The sequence below is a fragment of the Excalfactoria chinensis genome, chromosome 3 (genome assembly GCF_039878825.1).
Source record: "Excalfactoria chinensis isolate bCotChi1 chromosome 3, bCotChi1.hap2, whole genome shotgun sequence".
Classification (NCBI taxonomy): Eukaryota; Metazoa; Chordata; class Aves; order Galliformes; family Phasianidae; genus Excalfactoria; species Excalfactoria chinensis.
This window is the reverse complement of record NC_092827.1, coordinates 36,417,888-36,438,639: the sequence shown is the minus strand read 5'-3', so window position 1 is coordinate 36,438,639 and position 20,752 is coordinate 36,417,888. Positions and strand designations below refer to the sequence as shown.

The 20,752-nt window shown below is 40.7% G+C and overlaps 2 protein-coding genes across 6 annotated transcripts in view; one reads left to right on the top strand and one right to left on the bottom strand.

Annotated features, from left to right (window-relative positions):
• The window catches only part of MMS22L (MMS22 like, DNA repair protein), an 86,280-nt gene extending 75,640 nt beyond the window's left edge, over positions 1 to 10,640 (top strand). For 2 of the 3 annotated variants that reach the window (XM_072333617.1, XM_072333618.1), the window contains exons 21-25: positions 3,361 to 3,572; positions 5,662 to 5,828; positions 7,188 to 7,284; positions 8,383 to 8,550; positions 9,951 to 10,640. In XM_072333617.1, the coding sequence (XP_072189718.1) occupies positions 3,361 to 3,572; positions 5,662 to 5,828; positions 7,188 to 7,284; positions 8,383 to 8,550; positions 9,951 to 10,032 (726 nt within the window). In that variant the 3' untranslated portion in view covers positions 10,033 to 10,640. The remainder of the gene's footprint in view (positions 1 to 3,360; positions 3,573 to 5,661; positions 5,829 to 7,187; positions 7,285 to 8,382; positions 8,551 to 9,950) is intronic. The other variant, XM_072333619.1, reaches the window with a different exon arrangement.
• A 7,322-nt stretch (positions 10,641 to 17,962) lies between these two features.
• KLHL32 (kelch like family member 32) overlaps positions 17,963 to 20,752 on the bottom strand; it is a 104,969-nt gene continuing 102,179 nt past the window's right edge. For all 3 annotated transcript variants that reach the window (XM_072331806.1, XM_072331808.1, XM_072331807.1), the window contains one exon: positions 17,963 to 19,301. In XM_072331806.1, the coding sequence (XP_072187907.1) occupies positions 19,140 to 19,301 (162 nt within the window). In that variant the 3' untranslated portion in view covers positions 17,963 to 19,139. The remainder of the gene's footprint in view (positions 19,302 to 20,752) is intronic.

Genomic DNA, 20,752 nt, shown 5'->3' with positions numbered 1-20,752 from the left:
TCTGTTGTTTTTCTTTCTTTAATCTCAAAAGATAACTAAAAAACACAGTTAATTAAAAAAAGAGAGAGAGAGAGAGAGAGAAGTGCTCTCAACTCTTTAATGTCCATCTGCTTTCTAGGGATTGTCCTAAGGGTCTGATGTGATTATTTTCAGATCTCTGGTCCAGAATTACAGTCCAGTAGCATGTGTTTCTTTTCACTATAGTACGAACACTAGCTTCCTTCATCTCTGTTAATTATTAGTGGGATTTAAAAGATGAGAGTACTCTGTGACCTCTTTGTAATTACACCCTTGGTCAATGCTGCCTAGGGTAGTTTGCCATTGCACTTGGAGACTCACAGCCACCGTGAAACACTGGTGGTTTATCCCTGGTGCCACTTGGGATACGGTGGTGTTAAGCCTTGTGCAGGTCTGCTGCTCTCTAGGCTTTGTAAGGAAAAGGACGATCCCAAAATAAGGAGCACAATATTGAGCTTAAGCTTTTGTGTCCAAAAGAGAAATCCAAGTTCATCTATGGAAACTTTCAGTGAACGATAGAAGTGTGGGTGCCTAACCATCTGATGACTCTTGCCTGAAGAAGTTTGGTGCTATAAATGTTCTCTAATATGTAGGGGCTGATTTGTGATTATTTTTTTTTAAGCATAGAGAAGTGTGTATTTCAGGGAAGGGGAGCTCAGGCTACCCACAAAATGGGTGATTTTTCACATTGTTTTCATTTGGAAGAGTTTCTATCTTAGGACTGTTTCATGCTGAACTTGTAACTTCTGTTGTGTAGCATGGAAAACATTCCTTACTGAGGAGAAATGTTTTAAAACCACATAGTAATACCTACTTATGGTTTCTTAAGGGGCAGCATCTCTGCCTGACCCACCAAAGGAACCTACAGAATGAAGATTTCCATCAACAGTTCTCCTTATTGAGTACCAAGGACACTCTTTAGCCTCATCTCAAGCAACTTCCATCCTTCTATTTTTTCTCTAGCAAACAAGAGTATCTTTGGTAATGGATGTGGCAGGGTGTTGTTAGTAAACTTAATTCTTTCTTTTTCAGATTACTTCTGTTCCCATTCCACACCTAAAAAATCGCACAGAATCAATTTACCTCAGCTCTGAAATGAAAATGCTTTTATGAATGATCAGACTAGACTTATTGGTCCATCTTCAAATGAGACTATTACAAGAGATGCAAAAATTACTCTGTTTCTTCAGAGATCTCAATTCTAGTATTTCTTGCTTGTACCTTATAGGTGAAATGTTGTTAGGATCATTTGTATAAGAAGAGTAACTTATTAAGTAACAATCATTTTTTTTCCCTTTTTTGTGATCCTATGTAGGATTCGTTGCTCCTCAGTTTGAAGAATTGTCTTATTTCAGTGACTAGAATTATTAGTTTTTCACAGGTGTTACATTCTCTAACGCATTCTTTCAGGTATCCTCTGTAAAGTCATGATGTTCTCTGTGTCCTTTCTATTAGATGGTTTCTCACATGTTGTTTTCTAGTGTTGAAATACTCTAGAGTCTTAAGAGTGCCAGTGCAGATTATGGAATGTTGTTCTTTTTTTGTGAGAACTGGACTAGAGAAGTCTAGGCAATTCTTCATTATGCCTGATGCAACATCTCACCAAACACCAAACACTCAAGCTTACAAACTAAATGATCACTGGCAGTCTTTCTGAGCCTTCTGCTTGCCAAGCAGAGTCATCTTAAGAATCCTGATATAGAACAACTGCCTTTTACTAAAAAAAAAGAATTACTGTAGTAAAGCAAACAGCTGAAAGCACCTAAACTGCTTATTCTCTGGTTCAGGAAATGTGGCATTTATCAATGGGGTGTACCAAAGTTTCTGGGTAACTCCAGAGGCATGTGAAGTTCAACCCTTGCTGGATGCGTCTGTTCAGGAGGGCTGCCTACAGCAGATCTTCAGGCAGGTCCTGAAGCTCCTCGTTCAATGACGTCCCATGTTTCTTGTATTTGCATACTATGGAACCAAAAAGCTGTAACACCCCATTTCATGAAAATGCCACTCAGCTTCCTTTTTTACAACAATAGTTGTTCAGTCATACTCACGTGGAGAAATGCAGACCAAAATCTTTTGGGGTTGGAGATCCTCCAACCAAAAGCAACAGGAATGCTTTGTCAGGAGCTGGCAAGCAAAAGGTGTTTTCAGATATTTCTGCATCTTATAGTCTTGATCTATTCACTCATATATTAGAGCTTGCTTTGGTAACCGTCAGCGCTCAGGAACATACTCATGCTACAAAGTCTGGAGTCTGGTTTGTGGTGCTAATGGTGGCTTGAAGTACTGTTGAAGTTGCTTCCTAATGTTCTCTGTGCTTGGACTTCTTTTGTGTTGTTATTCTTATTGGACAAAACTATTGTGAAAACTGCATTCTGAAGAGGCTTCTATTGGTACTGCCAATACTTGTCCCTTGTCGTAGGACATAACTGGACTTCTTTTTTTCTTCTCTTAGTGATTCATTCTTCTTTCTCCTTTCAGTAACCCAAGGAATGGGGAGAAAATTCTTAAATTTTTCTCATGGACACTTTTACCACTAAAACAAATACTTATTTTCCCACAGATGTAATATCTACATATATATATATGCTACGTGACTATAGGTAGTGTTTATGTAGTCACTTTCTAGGCAAGTTTCTACTTTCCTAGATTTTTCTACATCAATATAGATTATATTGGGTAAGTCACACCAGATTACCTTTTATCTACATGAATTTTTAAAAAAAGAATTTAAATCCCTTACAAATCATAGTATCGTGCGAGTTGGAAGGGACCTTAGAGATCATCGAGTCCAACTCCCGGGATTCGAGCCCTCTGTGTAGCAGAGCGGCACTTCTACCCCCTGCTCCACAGGGGAGATTCGAACCCGGGCCCCCTGGTGTTGCAAACGGGAATTCTACCGCTGCGCCACCGGAGGCACTTATTTACTCTAACTTGATCACACTATGAGCAAAATTTTTGTTAGACCACTATTCTAGCTTCATTAGACCATGTACGTAAGTGAAAAGAAGTTTGTAGCACTGAGCCCTGGAATGAAAAGCTGATGTTTTATTTCAGATTTGAAAGAAAGATTGCGTGGCCCTAAGATTATCTTTCAAGTATATTAGTTAGTCCAGTATAAGGTTTTTCTCTCCTTTGTAAGCCTTGTGCCAGCTCTGTCGTTAGCCGTAGACCTGATGGTTTGTTGACAGGTGCAGCAAACTGCTGATACTTCTTTGTCATGCAGTAGTTATTTGTGCAGCAGTAGTTTATAGCGTGTATAATGAGTATTTAGCCTACTGTCCTCAAATTTGTTCAATAATAAGCATTTATTCAATTTCCTTCTCTCTTTTTTATCTTTCACAGGGCCTGTCCTTTATATGTTGTCAGTCCCAAGCTCAGGGGGCTTATTTAAATCAACTGCTTGGGAGCATCGTTCAGCAGTATTTTGGACGATTTCTCCCTTCTTCACCAACTGCACTCGGAGCTGGGCAGCATCCTATGTTGATTGCTTTATGTAGTTCCATTACAGTCCCTCAGGCGCTCCGTCTACGAAAGACCACGCTGCAGGTCATAAAGTAAGGCCCAATGATGAACAAAATATCGCTTATTCATGTTTCACAGCTAATGAAGAAGAGAATGTCACTGTTCTCATCTCAGTAACTGATAGTCAGGCTGTAGGAAGAGCCTATAAGTTGCTGGACAGGAAGATAAGAGAAGGCAGAGAATATAGAGCAGGAAAGTAAAACTGGGAAGATCTGAAGAATGGTGAAAAAGTCATTGAGGATGGAGGTCCTGGACTACAGTAAGAACAATACAGCATATGGCCGCATAAAAAGCAAACACACCAATACGTATCATCCTATGGCTGTATCTCAGGCTGTGTTTAGGATCACAGAACCATAGCTGTAACAGCTGCCTGTGGAGGGGAGGACTAGATGCTATTGTGCATGTCAGGATGTACATAGATGTGCCAGCTACCAAGGAGAAGCAGAAAATTTGGGGTATGGAGAGAGGGAGATGGTGAGCTACAGTCTGCAGTTCTTTGTTCGTGTTGGGGAAAAAAAGTAATCTTCAAATAAAAGGTAGCTGCTTACATCTAAGGTAATTGTAGTTTTCTTTATTGAAGAGTGAATATACACATGGTTTAGAAGAAAATCAATGATGATCTCAGGTAGATACAGTAGATAGTGCTTTAGGTAAAGCCTATATTATCACATATAAAGGGAGCGTGTTAAGATTTCAGTTTTGATTATTTTTTTAACTTACAAATACTAAGACTTTCTTATCTTAATAAAATTACTTGTGAATGTATGCATGAAAGTGTGAATTTTAAGCCTTATTTTATAATGGCATTTGGTGACTTGTAAGACATGAAACATTTCTTAGTGATCCAGGAAAAATATCTTAGTCTGATTTATAAACTGTGTGGTGGTCAGGAGGCAGTCCAAGATTTATACATAAGTACACACAGAGTTTGCTAGCCTTTTTGACATACAGAAGGTAATGAATATCTTGCCGCTGTACAAAGGAAACTGAAGCAGAGAAATGTATTATCCAGGTCAGATAATAATTTTAGTGAAGAATGCCACCCCCCAAAATAATAGTGCGCAGTATTCATAGTAAATTAACGGAAGAGAAGATTTTAGAGATGCTAATGTTAAAATGAGTTAAAACCACATGGTGCAGGGCATATGGAAACGTTTTTATTTTAAAGTGTAAACAAAGTTGTATAAGTATGCCTTATTAAGTTGTTAAGAGGTATAGCAGCTTTTAATTGATGCATTGCTTAGCAAATGAGCATGCCTTGTGTGAGTAGCTAATGGTAACTACTATTCCATATTTAAAAGTCATTTTGCATGTTCTAGGAATACATGTTTTTGACTGATGAATATATGTGCTTTGTGTTTTATCTCCACGTTTCTCTTCTGGATTTCCAATTTAAGTAATGGTCTTTAGTTTTTAATGAAGTCATCTGTAATGTCAGATCAACAGTGGTTCAATCTTTCATCCTTTTCAGGTAAAAAAAAAACAAATAACAAATGAAATCGCTACATTTGAGAAAGCTCAGTGTGTGTGTGGTGTCAAAATTTGCTGGACGCAGATTTGCAAGATTGTTACCTTTATCTCTGCAACAAATTTTGTACTGGAGATGACTGTGTCAATTCTGATGGGATTCTGTCCCATTTCATTGTTCTGTCTTACAAAAATAAGAGTACCAGTATAACAACAGAGCTCTTAGCACAAGTTTGAATTGTGAGCATAAAATGGCACATAAAACTAAATAAGGTAATTGAACAACAGTTGTATTTTGAAGGTTATTTATGAGTATCAGAATCTAAACTCCTCTTGTTGTTATTTTATGCTGCTTTCTTTATATTTGAACTTTTAGAGTCACACTTGGATTCTTAACTATAATTATGACTGCTATTTCTCACTTCCTTCAACAAAGGAGTCAGGAGACATCACTGTCCTGATAAATTGGGAGCCATTTCTAAGACTAAGATAAATAGAAACCATTACCTGAGTCTAGATAAAGATAGAAATCTATGTAATAGGCCTTCAGCTGAAATATCACAATATTATTTCCAATTATATGGTGCTTGCATTGAATGGAAGAAAAAACCAACGTATCTCAGGCTGTCTTGATTTGTTTTGTCTTCCCAGTGAAAACTACATGCAGTTCAAAGGTAGCGCTCCACCTCCTCGCTTGGCCTCAGTTCTTGCTTTCATTCTTGAAGTACTTCAGAGAACCCAGACCAGTGAACTGTGTGACATTGAACTGGTTCTCCCAGCTGTGTTGAAGTGCATGGTATTCGTTAACGAGCTACAAGGTGAGCTACTTGTTTGTTTTAAATACATTTCTGTACACCTATAAGGTTTTCATTCTGCTGAGCATCTTTCATCCCAATGTAGAAGCCGTTCCTGATTTTTTGTTTGCTGGTTTGTTTGATGCATTGGGCAGATAAAGTAGACAAGTTTTGTTCATTAAGTAGTGTGTTCTCTGAGACAGTAATTTCTCTCTGACTCAAGTGCTCTGAAGGTTTCCTGACAAGTTGATCCTTAGTTGGAAGAGTTTTTCCCATCACTCCCACCTCATTTCTCCCAGGCTCAAAACAGTGGAAGTTTTCTTGCACCTAAAGATTTTAGACCAAATAAGACTAGTGTATGTTGTCCCCTTAGAGACATCAGATGGCAACATGCTACACTTAATCCATTTCTGAAGGGATCTTTGACCCCCCCTTTTTTTTTTTTATCTTCTTTTAACCTGCTCTGCTTGGTAGCGATACCTTCTGTATTTTTAGCTTCTTAAAAAATACTCAGTTCACCTCATACTTGTATAAAGGATGTGAACCTGCCAAAAAATGTCCACTCCTTGCTGCCAGTAAAGGTATTAGGCACAGTGGGGATTCACCTCTGACATCTCATGGGAATTTTGACTAATAAAGCGATTTTTGATGCTTTTCTGTAAAAGCTTCAGGAACAAGATAAATTCAGGAGATTAGCTGAATCAGTGCACACCTTTGTTCACCCTTCTGCCATTGTAGCTGTCTGAAGTTGGAGCAGAACGAGCTAAACGTCCCGTGATTCTGCAGCCACCAACTCACAGGATTCCACCATACCCTTGTAGAGAGAGAAGTTGCAGCTCAGTTCCACTGTCCACTGTTATAAAGAGTTTTATCTTGCAACTTGAATATCCATCTGGAAGATATGAATGGAAGAAAACAGTGGGCTCCTTTGTTGTTTGAAAATAGGGTGGATTTCAGAACCCTTATTGAAAGAACAGCTCTTGAAAGTAGATCTGGATGGCTTTGAGAAGGTTATAATGCCAAGACTGCTTTTCCCCAGCCCAAATATAGGAATGATTAGAGAATAAAAACAAAACTGATGTTTTTTTACTTAAATTTATTTCCATTAAGAGCGTGTGTCTCTGTTCTGACTTGAGGAGACAATATTGTACTTAAAAATCCGTATGTTTAAAAGATAATGGTGTTGAAAACTGGACTTTGCATAAATCTGAAATTCATGCTGTTCTTATAGCCAATCTAGCTAACTGCTCTGTCATTTTACTTGCATCAAAGTAAGATAAAACCCATTATTTTCTCATTTAAAAATTGTAGTCTTCATGAAAGACATTCTCCAGATGGTCAGTTCAAGAGCTCTGTGTGAATCTTGTGATTTTTCTTTTACAGTTAAAAAAATATCTACAGTCATTGTGCAGCACATGGTACAAGGCTGCCAAGCAAGGTCAAGAGGAGAACATGCCACCCAGCTGACTTCTGTATTTAGGTAACCAGAAAATATGCCAATTGGCAGTAAAGCTACTGCAATCCAATTGACAGCAAACATGTTGGTTTTTTTAACAACTAATTATCCTTAACATACTGCATTGTCACTTGTTTATGGTACTTAAATTACGTTACTTTTGGCACTGGTTTTAGACATAACTTTGCCAAAAAGTCAGAGCGAAAAAATAGAGACACATATCTGCTTTTTCATGGATTAGGTACTGTTTGGAAAGGAATATAATAAAGAGCTACACTGCTGCTGCAGTGGGAAAATCTCCTTATGAGTGGTGCTGCTCTGTAGTGTGCTGTGGGCATGCCTAATATGAAGTGTATATAACAAAGATCAAATCCTTGTCCAACAAGCTTTACTTATTTGTTTCTCTGACAAAAGAATAGATTATTTTCGTGTCAGTTTTACTTACATACCTCAGCAAAATGAATCCTCTTTCTTGCGTAGATGCAGTAGAAGAGATGTAGGAGATAAGATCCAAAGATATTTTGCAAAACTAAACACTGCTGCTGCATTGGGTAATGTTAAGATGAAAGCCCCTGAGTGATTTGCTGATGTCTCCATGTGAGCTGTATTACTTCCATGAGTTGTTTCATTCCTACGGCACAACTTCCCAGTTAGATGTAATCTGTGATCATCAAATGCCTCAAACCCTCAAACAGACAAGTGGATGCACTTCCGCCCTGCCCAAGATCTAGCGGAGCTTTATAAGAAATGCTGATGCTGTTTCTGTAGACTTCAATCTAGATATCTTGTTTTGCTGGACTTTTTGGTTGAATAATAACTCCATGTTTCAGTTTTCCATGTTTTCCATTCAGACTAAAGTGCTCTGGAACAAGTCAGCCCTGGTAAAACAGCAGCAGAATCTGCTGATTTGCTAGAAAATAAATGTGTATTTTTTCTTAGCATTAGCCTTCAAAAGCATGGCTTTGTTTGTAGAAGGAATTGCATATAGAGTATTTCAGTGTACCAATGCGATCACCTCAGTGCAACCAGATTGCTTGTTCTGATTATCTTCTTCAGTAGTTCTTGACATGTTCTCTGCATCTAGTTCTGACCTTGTGTGAAATGCCTCTGTGTCCCCCTCAGGCAGTTTATCCAGGACTACACTGCAGTGTATGATCACCGGGTGTTCAGCATTCTAGAAACAGTGGCAGTCTTGGATCAGACATTAGTTACCAGTCTGATTCCCACGCTGACGCAGTCTCTGAAGGATTCAGAATACAAACAAGGTCTTGGAAGAAATGCAGCACAAAGGTTAGTTTTTTTCTATTTAATACCACTTTCTGACAGTGAAGAGTAGAGGTGTGATCTCTTGAAAACAAGCAGTGTTAGGCAGCAGTACAGATACTCAAAAATGATTGATTTCTTTTCATTGTTCAGCCAAAATCCCCTTTGCTCAAAATCTCCTTTCATGGTGTCAGGCCATCTGCATCTGCTAAATATTTTCAGAGAAACTGTGACACTAGGGCTACAAACCTACATACAATTTAAGCCAGACTACCTCAGTTCACTACACCATGTGTTGTAAAGTAGAGGGAAAAAAAAAACAAAAAACTTATTCCCAAAGTATATTCCTATAATTCCCTCTTCTAGAGAACATTATGGTTTATATGCAGCTTTGCAGTAACATTAGGTATGGTTTGAGATGCTTGGGAAGGAAATACGCATGGCTCAATTTCAAGAGTTCTCTCACAATATAAATTTATGAGTGTTTTGGGTATTTAGAACAGAATGGCCTCCTCTTTGATAGGCACAACAGAATCTCACTTTCTCCATTTGCACACTGAGAACTTAAGACAGAAATACTTTGCTTGTGAATCCATTTAGCCTTAGGAAGCAGTGGAAGCTGAGGAGAGCAACTCAGCACAGATGGTGGCAGCTCTTGGTGCAGATGCAGCGCTGAACTTTCAGCAACCATGCGAGTGTTGTTACAAAAACCTAAGAAGCTCTCCACACGATATGGCACGTAGGCCAAAAGGTCTCCTTCTGTTAGGTCTCCTAATGGGAGTGCAGGGTTTGAGTCAAGGCCAGAAAGTGGCTTCAAGCGTATGCACTATTGCACATACTGGGATCTCTCAAAGAGTAGATGCTGGTCACACCTCAGACAGGAGAAGTTTTGAAGTAAACTTTGGCAAGGCCTGGATTATGAGAGGAAAAAATATATATTAAAAAACAGCACCAACAAGAAAACAGACTTTTGTAAGAACGTAACTCATGAGACATTAAGAATTACTCAAGGAATATTCATCTTCCATTTAACGAAAGACGTGTAAGCTGTCTATAGGTGTATTATTCACTTTTTTATTGTTTTTTCTCAAAGTCATTTGCTTTTACTTAAAGGAGTTCATACTTGATCAGACTGAAGGACCATCACATGCAGCATTTTCATACTACCCACTTTTGGTCTTTTGATGATGTATAGTTTTTTGTAGTTTTCCAAGTGAAAGAGCTGTCTAAGCATTGTTGCAACACTGTGCAAAGTGTGCAATTCTCTTTCTTCCAACTTGGCCACGCTAAAAAATCACAGCAAACAAAGCTGTGAGTAGATGAGAAGTTATGATGGGTTAGTAATCTGGTGTGTTTGGGAATTACATACTTGACTGCAAATGTGTGGAATTGTTTAAGTAATGTTACATTCTTCTGTTTTTCAACAGGGAAGCCTACAAAAGGCTCTTAACTCACCTCTCAGAGGCTGGACAAAATGAGATACAAAGACTGGAAAATGAGGCAAGTTAGCAGTTGCTGGCGATCATCCTTTCCCCTTCACCATTCCAACACTGTTGATACCTAAATCTGCTCCGTACGACGCGCTAGCCAGGTTCTTTATTTTTTCTTTTCAAGTTACGTATTTATTTTAATGATTTGTGGTATTGGAATATTGCCGTGCATCTGAAGTGTAACTCTTAATATATGTACAGTGATTGAAAGCTATGGCAAATGTATCAAACTGTCTATATAAGTGGAACCTGGATTGCACCATACACAGAAGGATTTAAAAATAAATACCTAAATAATAATTTCAGAAAACTCAATTCACATTGAGTCCTGACCCTCTCAACATTTGGAAAACCTCATTCAGGATGTTCATAAGAAAGCTGTAACTTTGTGACTTCTAATTTATTATTTTAGAACAAGAGAAACGTTTCTGTAGTGCTGAATTTGCTGTATGCAGGCACCACCAGTACGGGGGACAGTACTGAGATATCATATGTAAATGAGGGCTTGTAGTATCTTGCACAAAATGTACATAGCTGTCTTAACCTTCCACATTATTTAAAAGTCTTTCGGTTTCCAGCGTGTAATCTCTTGTATTATGTTTGTGGGTAATAAAAGAACAAAAGTTCAGATCTCTTGTCCTCTTCCTTGTTCATTACTGTTCTGAGGATTACCCCAGAACTTACCGCAATCCCATGGTTTTATTTCTTAGATGTGAGAGTGTTGATTAGATGCATGTATAAATTAGACGAGGTGTAAGTAGTTTAAGAGAAAAGAGGGCAGATGGGATTCCAAAGGAAATGCTCATTTGGGGAATTTATTTCATCTTACTTCTGTTTCATCTTTATTTACTATTAAGCCTGGAAAGCCAGATTTGCCAAATATTTAGGATTAACTCTTGGGTCCTTCCAGGATGGATCCAGCTCTGTAACTTTTGTTTATGCTTTTTTCCAAAGTTCATTCTTGGGAATCTTTCACTAATGCCTATGGAATTCCAGTGCTTCGCTTCCCACAGTAACCTGGATTTACACAGCTACTGGCAGAACTTTTGGAACAGTAAGTTTGCCATTCACGTCAACGCTGGTAAACAGGCTGTTCGCTTTGAAAGTTATTCAGATTTCAATTTCATAATATTAATGGGAAGGAAAAATTATTTCAGTGTCTTAAGATCTACAGAAATCTCTGAGATTTTGTTTGGAGCGGCTTCACTTTTGTTACAGTAATCGTTACCCAGTCAGATCAGATAGTCTTCTTCCCTAAATCAGCTATCCTTACTTCAGATAGCACAGTTTACTAAAAGCCTCTTTACAGCTATTTAATAGCGCAGAACATGGAGGTTCATTTCAGTATGGAAGTGACTCATTGAACTCACATTGTAAGTTCTTGTAAGTTTCTGTACCTGGGAGGAGTTTGATTCATCTCACGAGAATTGTGCTTCTGAAAAGCTGTTAAGAATACATAAATAAATAAAAACTAAAAAACAAAAGCCAACACCCCACCTCTGAGGGAGATTAAGAGACTTCTTTGAAATCTGAGCCCTGCCACCCAGATTACAGAGCAGATGTCTGACTTGTAATATTTCCTGAAAGTAAAACCTTTGCCTTATAAAGGATAGAGCAGATTAACAGTCTACTAAACACATCGTTAAATGATTTGTTCTAGGGCATATTTAATACTGTCGGTAGTGGTTGGAAGTTTCTGAAAAAGCAACACAGCTTTATGCAAATGCACGACAGCTCTTACTGCACATGAAACTAATTCAAGCAGTTTGGAAATTATCATCCTTCTCTGTCAAAAAGTTAATGCGAACAGAAATAAAGCATTTTGCATCGTATTCATCACCCACTGCCAAATGGGCAATTTGGTTGGGCCTAATTGTGTGGTACGGACAGCTGCAGATGTGACTGACAGGTTTGATAACATTAATCCGATAAAGGCTTGCGGGGTGCTAGTCTGGACCGACCTACCACATATACAACAGAACAGCAGTCCGAGATCAGTTGGAAAAAAAGAGGTAAGTGCTATATGTAAGTACAGTACAGAAAACTAAAGACTGAAAATCACTGTGAGCTAAAATATATCATATACAAGACAATATGTATTATAGTTTCTCTATATGTCTTATAGAGAAAAATGTAAATAACATTGTGTCATAAATTACCTTCATACAGAAGCATCTGATGATTTTCAATATGAACAATTTGGTTTGAAAACAGTAAGAAAAAATCTACCTTCCTTGTACAACACATAGGGAACTGCTTAGACTACAGGAGCATATCTTCGAAAGCTTCTACATGAGCTCTGCCACTGACAGGAGCAGTTTATCTGTCTATAGATGCAAGTTCTTGGTGTGAAGAAGTAAGACAGAGCCTTGTTGTAGATCAACTGAAGTGTGCATGTGAACAGGTTTCTAGCTCCTGCTGAGCAGTATCCTTCTTCTGTGGCAGGAGAAAGGAACTCATCCCCACCAAGCTTGCTTTCATCTCCCTGCACCAAAGATTGTCCCCATGGTCATTTGTGCAAGGTGCAGATGGGTGCCCTGTTCTGACATAATCACCTGTTAGGTCTGCCAGGGAGCAGGTGGCATGGAGCTTGGTTCTCTGGCAGCTGATATCACCTCAAAGTGTAGCCATCAGATACTTCAGCGTGGTGCAATTTGGTCAGCAGCTGAGAGGCATTTTTATCCATCGGTGGCTCCCTAACGTTCAACATATTTACACTTCTTGCTCCTGAGTAGTTTTCCAACCAGCGTGTATGGGTGGTCTGCAGATGTTCTGGATTTGTGCAGGACCCAAGCAAGCACTGCTGGCATTACTAGCAAGTTATATACCAACCTCAGGCTCACTGATGAGATCTTCATTTCTTTGCATTCTTTGTTTCTCGAGAGCAATGGGTTACCAGACGTTTCCACTAACTGGGCAGATGTAATTTGCAGGATGATCTATCAGCTCTCCACTAAGCAGTACAGGTCATAGGATCACAGAATGACTTGAGTTGGAAGGGGCCTTAAATATCATCCAGTTCCAACCAGTTCAAGAGTAATCCATTGAACTTCTCATGTTTGGACAGACAGATGATGCCATTTGCAGTTCTGCTGCTTTTACCCATATCTTTCAAGCTTTTGAGGCCTCTCACAGGCATGGAGCAAGGATATTATCGAGGCTCTAGTTAGAGTTGCTAATAACATTCAGTCCTGTCCTGCATTTTATATGAAAAGATGATTGTAATAAGCTATTTTGAACATTAATTAACTACACTCACTTCAGGGTCACCATTCTTCAATGATGTTTTTAAAAGTATCAAACGTCAATAAGCCATTTCTACCCCAAAACCTCATGCATGGTCCATGCCCAACATTCCTTGGGTTTTAGAATTGCAAATGGCATTGACAGGAGGCCTCATTGAAGTACAGCAGCCATGAGCCTTGTGGGCATTTTCCCCACTGATCACATGGGCCAAAGGACAACTGTGCCCTTTCCTTTGTGCAGTATATGGGAATGGATAGCTGAATAGAAAGTATTATTTCTCTATTTTCATTATTCTAGAATTCAGAATTCTGATCACCTCTGCCCCCTTGTGATGTGAAGCCGATGTCCAGCCCATCACAAACAATGGCAAGGAGATGGAAGTCTGGTTTCTCTTTCCTTTAGTAACCCTAAAACAACTGAAAAATGAGGGGAGGAGGGAGAAAGAAGCCTTCTGTTCAAAATTCACATCCAATTTCCATCAGCCCCACAAAGCTGTCCATCTATTTTATAAGAATTTCCCATTTTTATTGTTATTAAAGAGCAGGAACGTGATAATTTAAATTACTCCCTGCTTTCATTTTCAATGACAAAAAAAAAATAGTGGGGGGAAGGCACTTGTTTCAATAAAAGAGCTTCTGAAATAGAAAAATTTACGCCTTTTATGCTGGAATAGAGCAGCAGATCTGTGCAAAGAAAAAGGTTCTGCGTATCTGCTGTAATTGCACAGAAGAGGAGCTGCCAACAGCAGACACTACTTAGGAAGTCATTTAAGGAACTCCTATAACTGTCCACCTAAATGCAGTGCATTTCCACAGAAAAGAGGTTTTATTGCGCTCTGTTTTTGCTCCTTTCAATAGCTTCGGAAAATTAAGTATGCATGGGTATTTTCAGTTAAAAATTATAAAATATGATTAAACTATTACTTAAAACTCAAATTCAGTGTAATCGGCCCATCTGTTAGCAGTGCTTATAAAATTATGTAGAAGATTAGAAATCTGATGCGGTGTCAGTATGTCATAGCATAATTAGGCTTGTTTTATGATGAATGACTGGGATACGGCTTTTGTCTGCTCATGCAGCTTGGAAGGGGTAAACCTTTTGTAGACTCAATATGTGAAACCTAAAGATACATGTAAGAAAATCACCGCCAACCCAGGTCCTGCAGTTGTGTCTCTTTGCAGACCTTCAGAAATGCCAGCAGAGTAACTCCATGTCACAACCCAATGCGCTGCATCATTCAGTCCACCTGGGCTGACCTCAGATGCGCAGCCTTACCTGAACAATGGTGTCTAAACAGGCATTAGAAGTCCAAGTCTGCTAAACACATTGCTTTCACAAAGGTCCAACATCATCCGTATTGCACTGGTCGAAAAACCAGCTCAGCTTTCTATTACTGCTAAAAGAAGAAATTCTTCTCCTCTTCAATACTTCCAAATGTTGCAACGTAACCAAATCTACCCAGGTAAGAGTTAATGTTTGAAGTACTTTAATTTTGCAGAACTTCAGCTTTTTTTTTTTCAAGGACACATTTTAAAGGGGAAAAAATGCACGTAACGAGCATTTTGCGATATAAATTATGTATACTTTCACAGAAATATCATAATTAAACTGTAGAAGCCCTTTATACATTTCTGCGCTAAACTTTCTGCAGTCTTCCTCTGCTATGAACCCTGACTGCAGATGAAGTGTTTTAACCTTGCCCTCTTAATTTATTCTACATTCTAATTTTCAATAAACAGATGCCGCCTCTTTCGGTGCTTGTTTCCACATTGTTCCACATTCTGCCTGTGTTGTTTCTGCATGTGTGAATATTCAATTATCCACTTCTCCATGATTCTGCAACTGATGTACTAAATGTCTGCACGGGTTTGGGGGGAGTGAAGTAGAGATGGGCAAAACTTGAGGAAAAAAAAGAGTTAGGAAAGTTTGAACGATCCTAGCAGGCACTCTCCCTGAAGGCCTCTAAGCTAAAATCATAAGCAACAACTCTTAGTGCCTGGATTCTGAACACAGTAGTGCATGGACTGGCTGCAAGCTGCTTCACAACACACACTGGTTTCTTTGCACTGCACTTGGGTATGAAAGGCTCAGTAGAGACCGAAGGAGAAGAGGAAGCTGTTGGTGCAAGTATCCTCTTGCTGCTGCTGCAGCATGTTGTAGAATCACAGGGTCACTGATGTTGGAAAAGGCCTCTAAGATCACAGAGACAAACTGTCAGCCCACCCCCACCATGCCCACTAACCACATCCCTCAGTGCCATATCCACACAGTCCTTATGTCTCCCCTGGGCAGCCCACACCAGTGCCTCACCAGTCTCTGTGAGAAGTTTTTCATGATATCCAAACTGAACCTCCTCTGGCGCAACTTGAGGCCATTCTCTCTAGTGCTATCATTAGTTACACAGAACAGGCCAACCCCCAACTCCCAACAACCTCAAGCAGTTTTAGAGAGCAATAAGGTCACCCTTGAGCCTTCTCTAGACTGAACAATCCCAGCTCCCTCAGCCACTCCCCATAAGACTTGTGTTTCAGACCCCTCACTGCTTTCTTGCACTTCTCTGAACACATTCCAGGGCCTCAATGTCTTTCTCGTAGTGAGGGACACAAACTGAACACAGTACACAAGGTGCAGCCTCACTAGCTGTCAGCTAACATCCCTCCTCCCCCTTTTCCTTCACACAGCTTCCCAGCCACTCTCCTTCAAACCCGAAGCATTGCATGGGGTTTGCATGACTAAAATGCAGGTTGCAACATATGTTGAAGTTCATGCAATTGACTTCAGGCAATTGTCAGCACCCTGCAAGATTGCCCCCGGATTCTGCATATATTGGAAAAAAAGGTATGCTGTACAAAGAATGAAATGCTCAGAACACCTAAAAACTGAGATCACAGGACAGCAGTAAAAGTGCAAAGGCACTTTCTTACAGCTTTCCAGACCCTGTGGTCCAAAAGCCTGCCTGCAGCTGGGAGCAGATTTAATCAGTAAATGTAAGAAAATGCACAGAACTGCACTGGCATCCAGACTCAACAGTTCAGAATGCTGCTGCATTACACAGTTGCAAAGATACCTCCAGTTCCTGCTGGCTGGAAGCTACTCCGTTCCCTTGCACAACCATCCCAGATGGGAGCCTGAGTGAATGGTGCTGGCAGCTGCTTTCACACCTTGCCGGTCTCACTCCAGGAACAGAATGATCCAGCATGGAGATATTCTGGGCCATCCTCAAGGCTCTGCAGGAACACTGAGCTGTGTACCTCTGAGAAGCCATTCAGCTTAGCCGTTCAGTTACATGGGACTGTTCTGGCCTGCACCCACCTCCTGCATTGCCGCCCATCTCGCTTCTCACCTGGCAACACATAGCCCACTTGCTCACCTTGTGAGGGCTGTGTGGCACTTTCTGACACCGGGTGCAGCACAGCACCTGCCTGTCATCCTGCAACAAAAGCAGAAGGACCCAGATAGGAAAGCAAGGCACAAAAACCTGGCCACACAACAGCAATGAAAGCCCACTGAGTAATCACTGGAGCCTGGTGATTAAGAGCCAGAGCAGCATCCTGACACTAATAAGAGCATGTGTGTTGTCCCGAGGCTCTGTGGATGTGCTCCTCTTCACCAATTCAATGCACTTGCACAGCTGTTTCAAATCGCTATTCACCGGTGCAGACAATTGGTGATAACAGCCAGAACAGTAAAAGTGTCTAAAGGGCAGAGCAAACATGACAAACAACCCTCCTGCCGCACGCTCCTGCCTCGCAACCCTTGAGCGCGCTGCACTGCATGAGGCAGCGACCCCAGCTCGGCTCCAGGAAGAACTGCTCAGACAAGATGCAGAGCTGCAGCTGTGGGAGGATACAAGGCCTAGGAATAAAAGCATCACAGTGGAGTTGAGACAGGCCGAAAGACCACTGCACCCTTGTCTGCAAGCATGAGGATGGCTCTACACAGGATGAAAGCTGCTTGCTCACCTGGCACGTTCCCTCTGGTGTAGGCCTGGGGCCATACATGACTGAGAACAAGGCCTGGGCCACGCACACCGCCCAAAGAATCATTTTGGCTTCCAGAGACCAGTCAAATCACATTGTTCAACCCCCCAACCTACCCCCACCATGCCCAGTAAGCACATCCACACGTTTCTTGAACACCTTCAGGGAGGGTGACTTCACCACCTCTCTTGGCAGCCTGTGCCTGACCACTCTGCTAGGGAAGAAATTCTTTCTAATACCCAACTTGAGCATCCCCAGGCACAACCTGAGGCCATCACCTCTCACCCTGTCACTAGTTAGTGGGGAGCAGAGGCTGACCCTTTCACTGCAGTCTCCTTTCAGGTTTTGTCTGTACAAACCACACAGATGGAGCTCAGCTCTACGCAACCAAAGGCTGCTAAGAAAACCCAACAAAACAAACAAACAAAAACTTCATGACCTGAAAACTACTTGGAAAAGCAAGGTGACAAGTTACTACCTTGTCCATCTGGTAACTTAGATGGCACAAAGTGATAGAGCTCACCTCACAGTACTGCTAAGCAGGCCCTTCGAAGATGCGTTTGGCCTGAAAGTGCTGCTCACCAGGTAATTCCTGTCCAGCACGCACAGCCTCTTGCTGGGACATCTTCTGCAGTTGGCATTTGTGTGAATGGCAGCAGGAACTGCACAGGTCTGCTCAGATAGCACAGGAGCAGGGAACAGATCAGCAGGTAAAGCAGTGCATAGTGCCCATGAAGCATAAATAAAGATTTAATCATATGCTTGGTTAATATTTACAAACATCAAAGTTGCTGTCAGATACGCAAAAATAAAGAAATGAAAATAAGAGACAGGGGCTGCAGGAGCCAAGCAAAGCCAAGATATAACAGGTTAGAGTATTTATTGTGAAGTGGCATATGCCTGAGTACGGAAGGGAGACGCACCGTAAAAACCCAAGGAAGAAATAAATATTGACATTGTTACACACCTGTTTAGCCTCTGGAGACCAGTGATTTGTGGGACCATATGTTGGACAAAATGAGACCGTTTGTTGATAATTGTAAATGTGGTGACCCCTTACAAACTGAATATTACAAATATTAAGTAAACGGCATATTTTAATCACACAGTAAGAGGCTGTTCTCCACCCATTAAAGGACAGCAGGTGTCAGGAGGAACTGATCATGTGACTGAAGGTAACATTTATTTGATAGCAGACCTTGGTAAAAGACATCCCACGTGATCTTTAGACTCTCAGACAAGCATATTTGGTTCGGACTTGCACTTAACTTCAGCTTCTTTGTCCTTTGCAAATTTTCACATGTTCCTCAGATACTACAGGGCTTGTTTGGTTGTTATTTTTGTTTTAATATGCTTCACAGTATTTAAATTTAAAATGAAATATAATTAAATGAGAAACTGTAAACAATGGAGCTTGGAATTGGAAGTCAACACATTTGTTATTCTTTTTGCCAAAGGTATCAAGTAAGTTGCATAATTACTGATGTATTATACCATCTTTGTCAACACAAACAGTACTTCCTACTGTCTTTAAAAGTGCCATTGGTGAACAACAGAACGTGCAGACTTCAAAGAAGAGCAGCCCAGAGAGGAGCCGAGAGCATCACAATGCCTTATGAGTTGCATAATGGAATCATATAGACAGGCAGCAAGTAGTCATCAGAAATGCCAAATGCTCTCATGTACACACCTCTGCAGCTGAGGCAGAGGAGTAGAGATACCACAGGTTTTGTAGCTTCCTTTCTGCCTATCATGGTCCAACATTAAGACAAATGTGTGACAGTAAAGCAGCAGCCCGATGGGGGTGGATTCTTTTTGCAGATCCAAAGACCCCTTCCATACAGAGGGTTTGATTTTCGCCCACCACATGTCACTGTTGATGACACACATGTTCCTTATCTCACATCGTGCTCATCCTATGGTGAGGCACTTGCAAGGTCTGAAGGTTGGGGCACGTGAAATAGGGAGCTGGAAGAAAGCATGCTGCTATCCCGTTGGAAGCAAATGGCAGCGTGGGCCCATAGAAAACTTCTTCCTTTCCTTCCTTGCTGACATCCAGCACCTGCAGGATAAAGCATAGAAAACATTTCAGGGATCACAGAAGAAGTCTGAAATAAATTTGCTGGCACGGAATGCATGAATGCACTACTAATTCCAGCAGAGATGTAGTTTCAGATCACTTCTAGATTGCGCTTGGGGATCTGGTGATTTATTGCTGTCCTTATCACACAACTCTTATCCTAGCTTAGCCACTTCACAGCAGACAGTGACATTTGGCGGTGCAGCCACATGAGCAGAGCACCAAAATGCTGAGCAGTTGTCACAAAGCATGATTCATTTGTAAGCTTGGTGCACAGGGAGCAAGGGAAACTGGAAAGACTAAATACACGAATGACTTAAAGACAATGAAGATGTATGGGGAAAAAAAATGGGTTTTATTCCAAAGGCAACAGCAAACTCAGACTTTCTGGATTTGAAGATAAAAGGGCAGGTTTCATCAGTGAAAGCCAGGCACAGGGCCAACAGCTCTGCCAGAGCATCCTTACCCTCCTTTTCCTATTAATGTTGGGACTGTATCAGGCAAGTTTCCAGCTGACGACCAGTTTAAGGAAGTGGGCAAATTTCCATTTTGAAAGTGATATCTCAGGCTCATCATCACCTGTCCCTAAGCAGTATTTAAACCCATCTAAACTCCAAACTACGAATTGACCATAAACAAGCACAGCTGTGCACTGTGGCCACCACCCTGATACTCTGCTGCTCATTACTCCATCCAGAGTACTGTATTTCAACTTGTGTTCCTCAGCTTACCTGTGTGATTTTATTTTCCAAGGAAAATTTTTAGATATGGTGTTCAATATCTTAGTAACATGCAATGATGCTATCAGAAGAGTAAGACTTTAACTGTTTATCTTGCTCTGCTCTTTACAAACTCCAGCTAATGTGCATTCATTATAAGATCAGCAGCTAAACATCTGACACATTCCCTTCTGCTGGGTCTAACTTCCATCTTTAAGGGACAGCTTGTAGGTTAAATTCTAGAATGTTCACTTGGAAGCTAATGAAAATATTGCTTATCAGCAGAAGTGCAGAAACAGAGATGGAACCAAGAGTTCCTGTGTGACCAGCTGGGCAGTTACAGAAAGCTATGGCCACGATGCAGACTGGCTTCACTCAGAAGACTGAAGGAAGATAAGAACTCCTAATTTCTGTATGGGAACATCTGAAGGACACGGATCTGCAGGTAAGCTGCTGTTACACAAGATGAGAGAGCAGAGGAGTTTACTGAACAATCTACTGCTTACAGCAGGGATCAAAACTTCCATTCAAGCTTTGAAGCAGTAAGCGCTGGGGCAGGTTGCAGGCTTACTGAACTTTGCCAAAGAGCGACTCATTAACTCTGGCTGCTCTTCTGAAAGACGGCTTTGAGAGGAACAACATCACAAGAATGGCTGAAAACATGTTAGCCCACATCTCACTGTCCATTTCTGCATCTCTTTTACTTTTGAACTC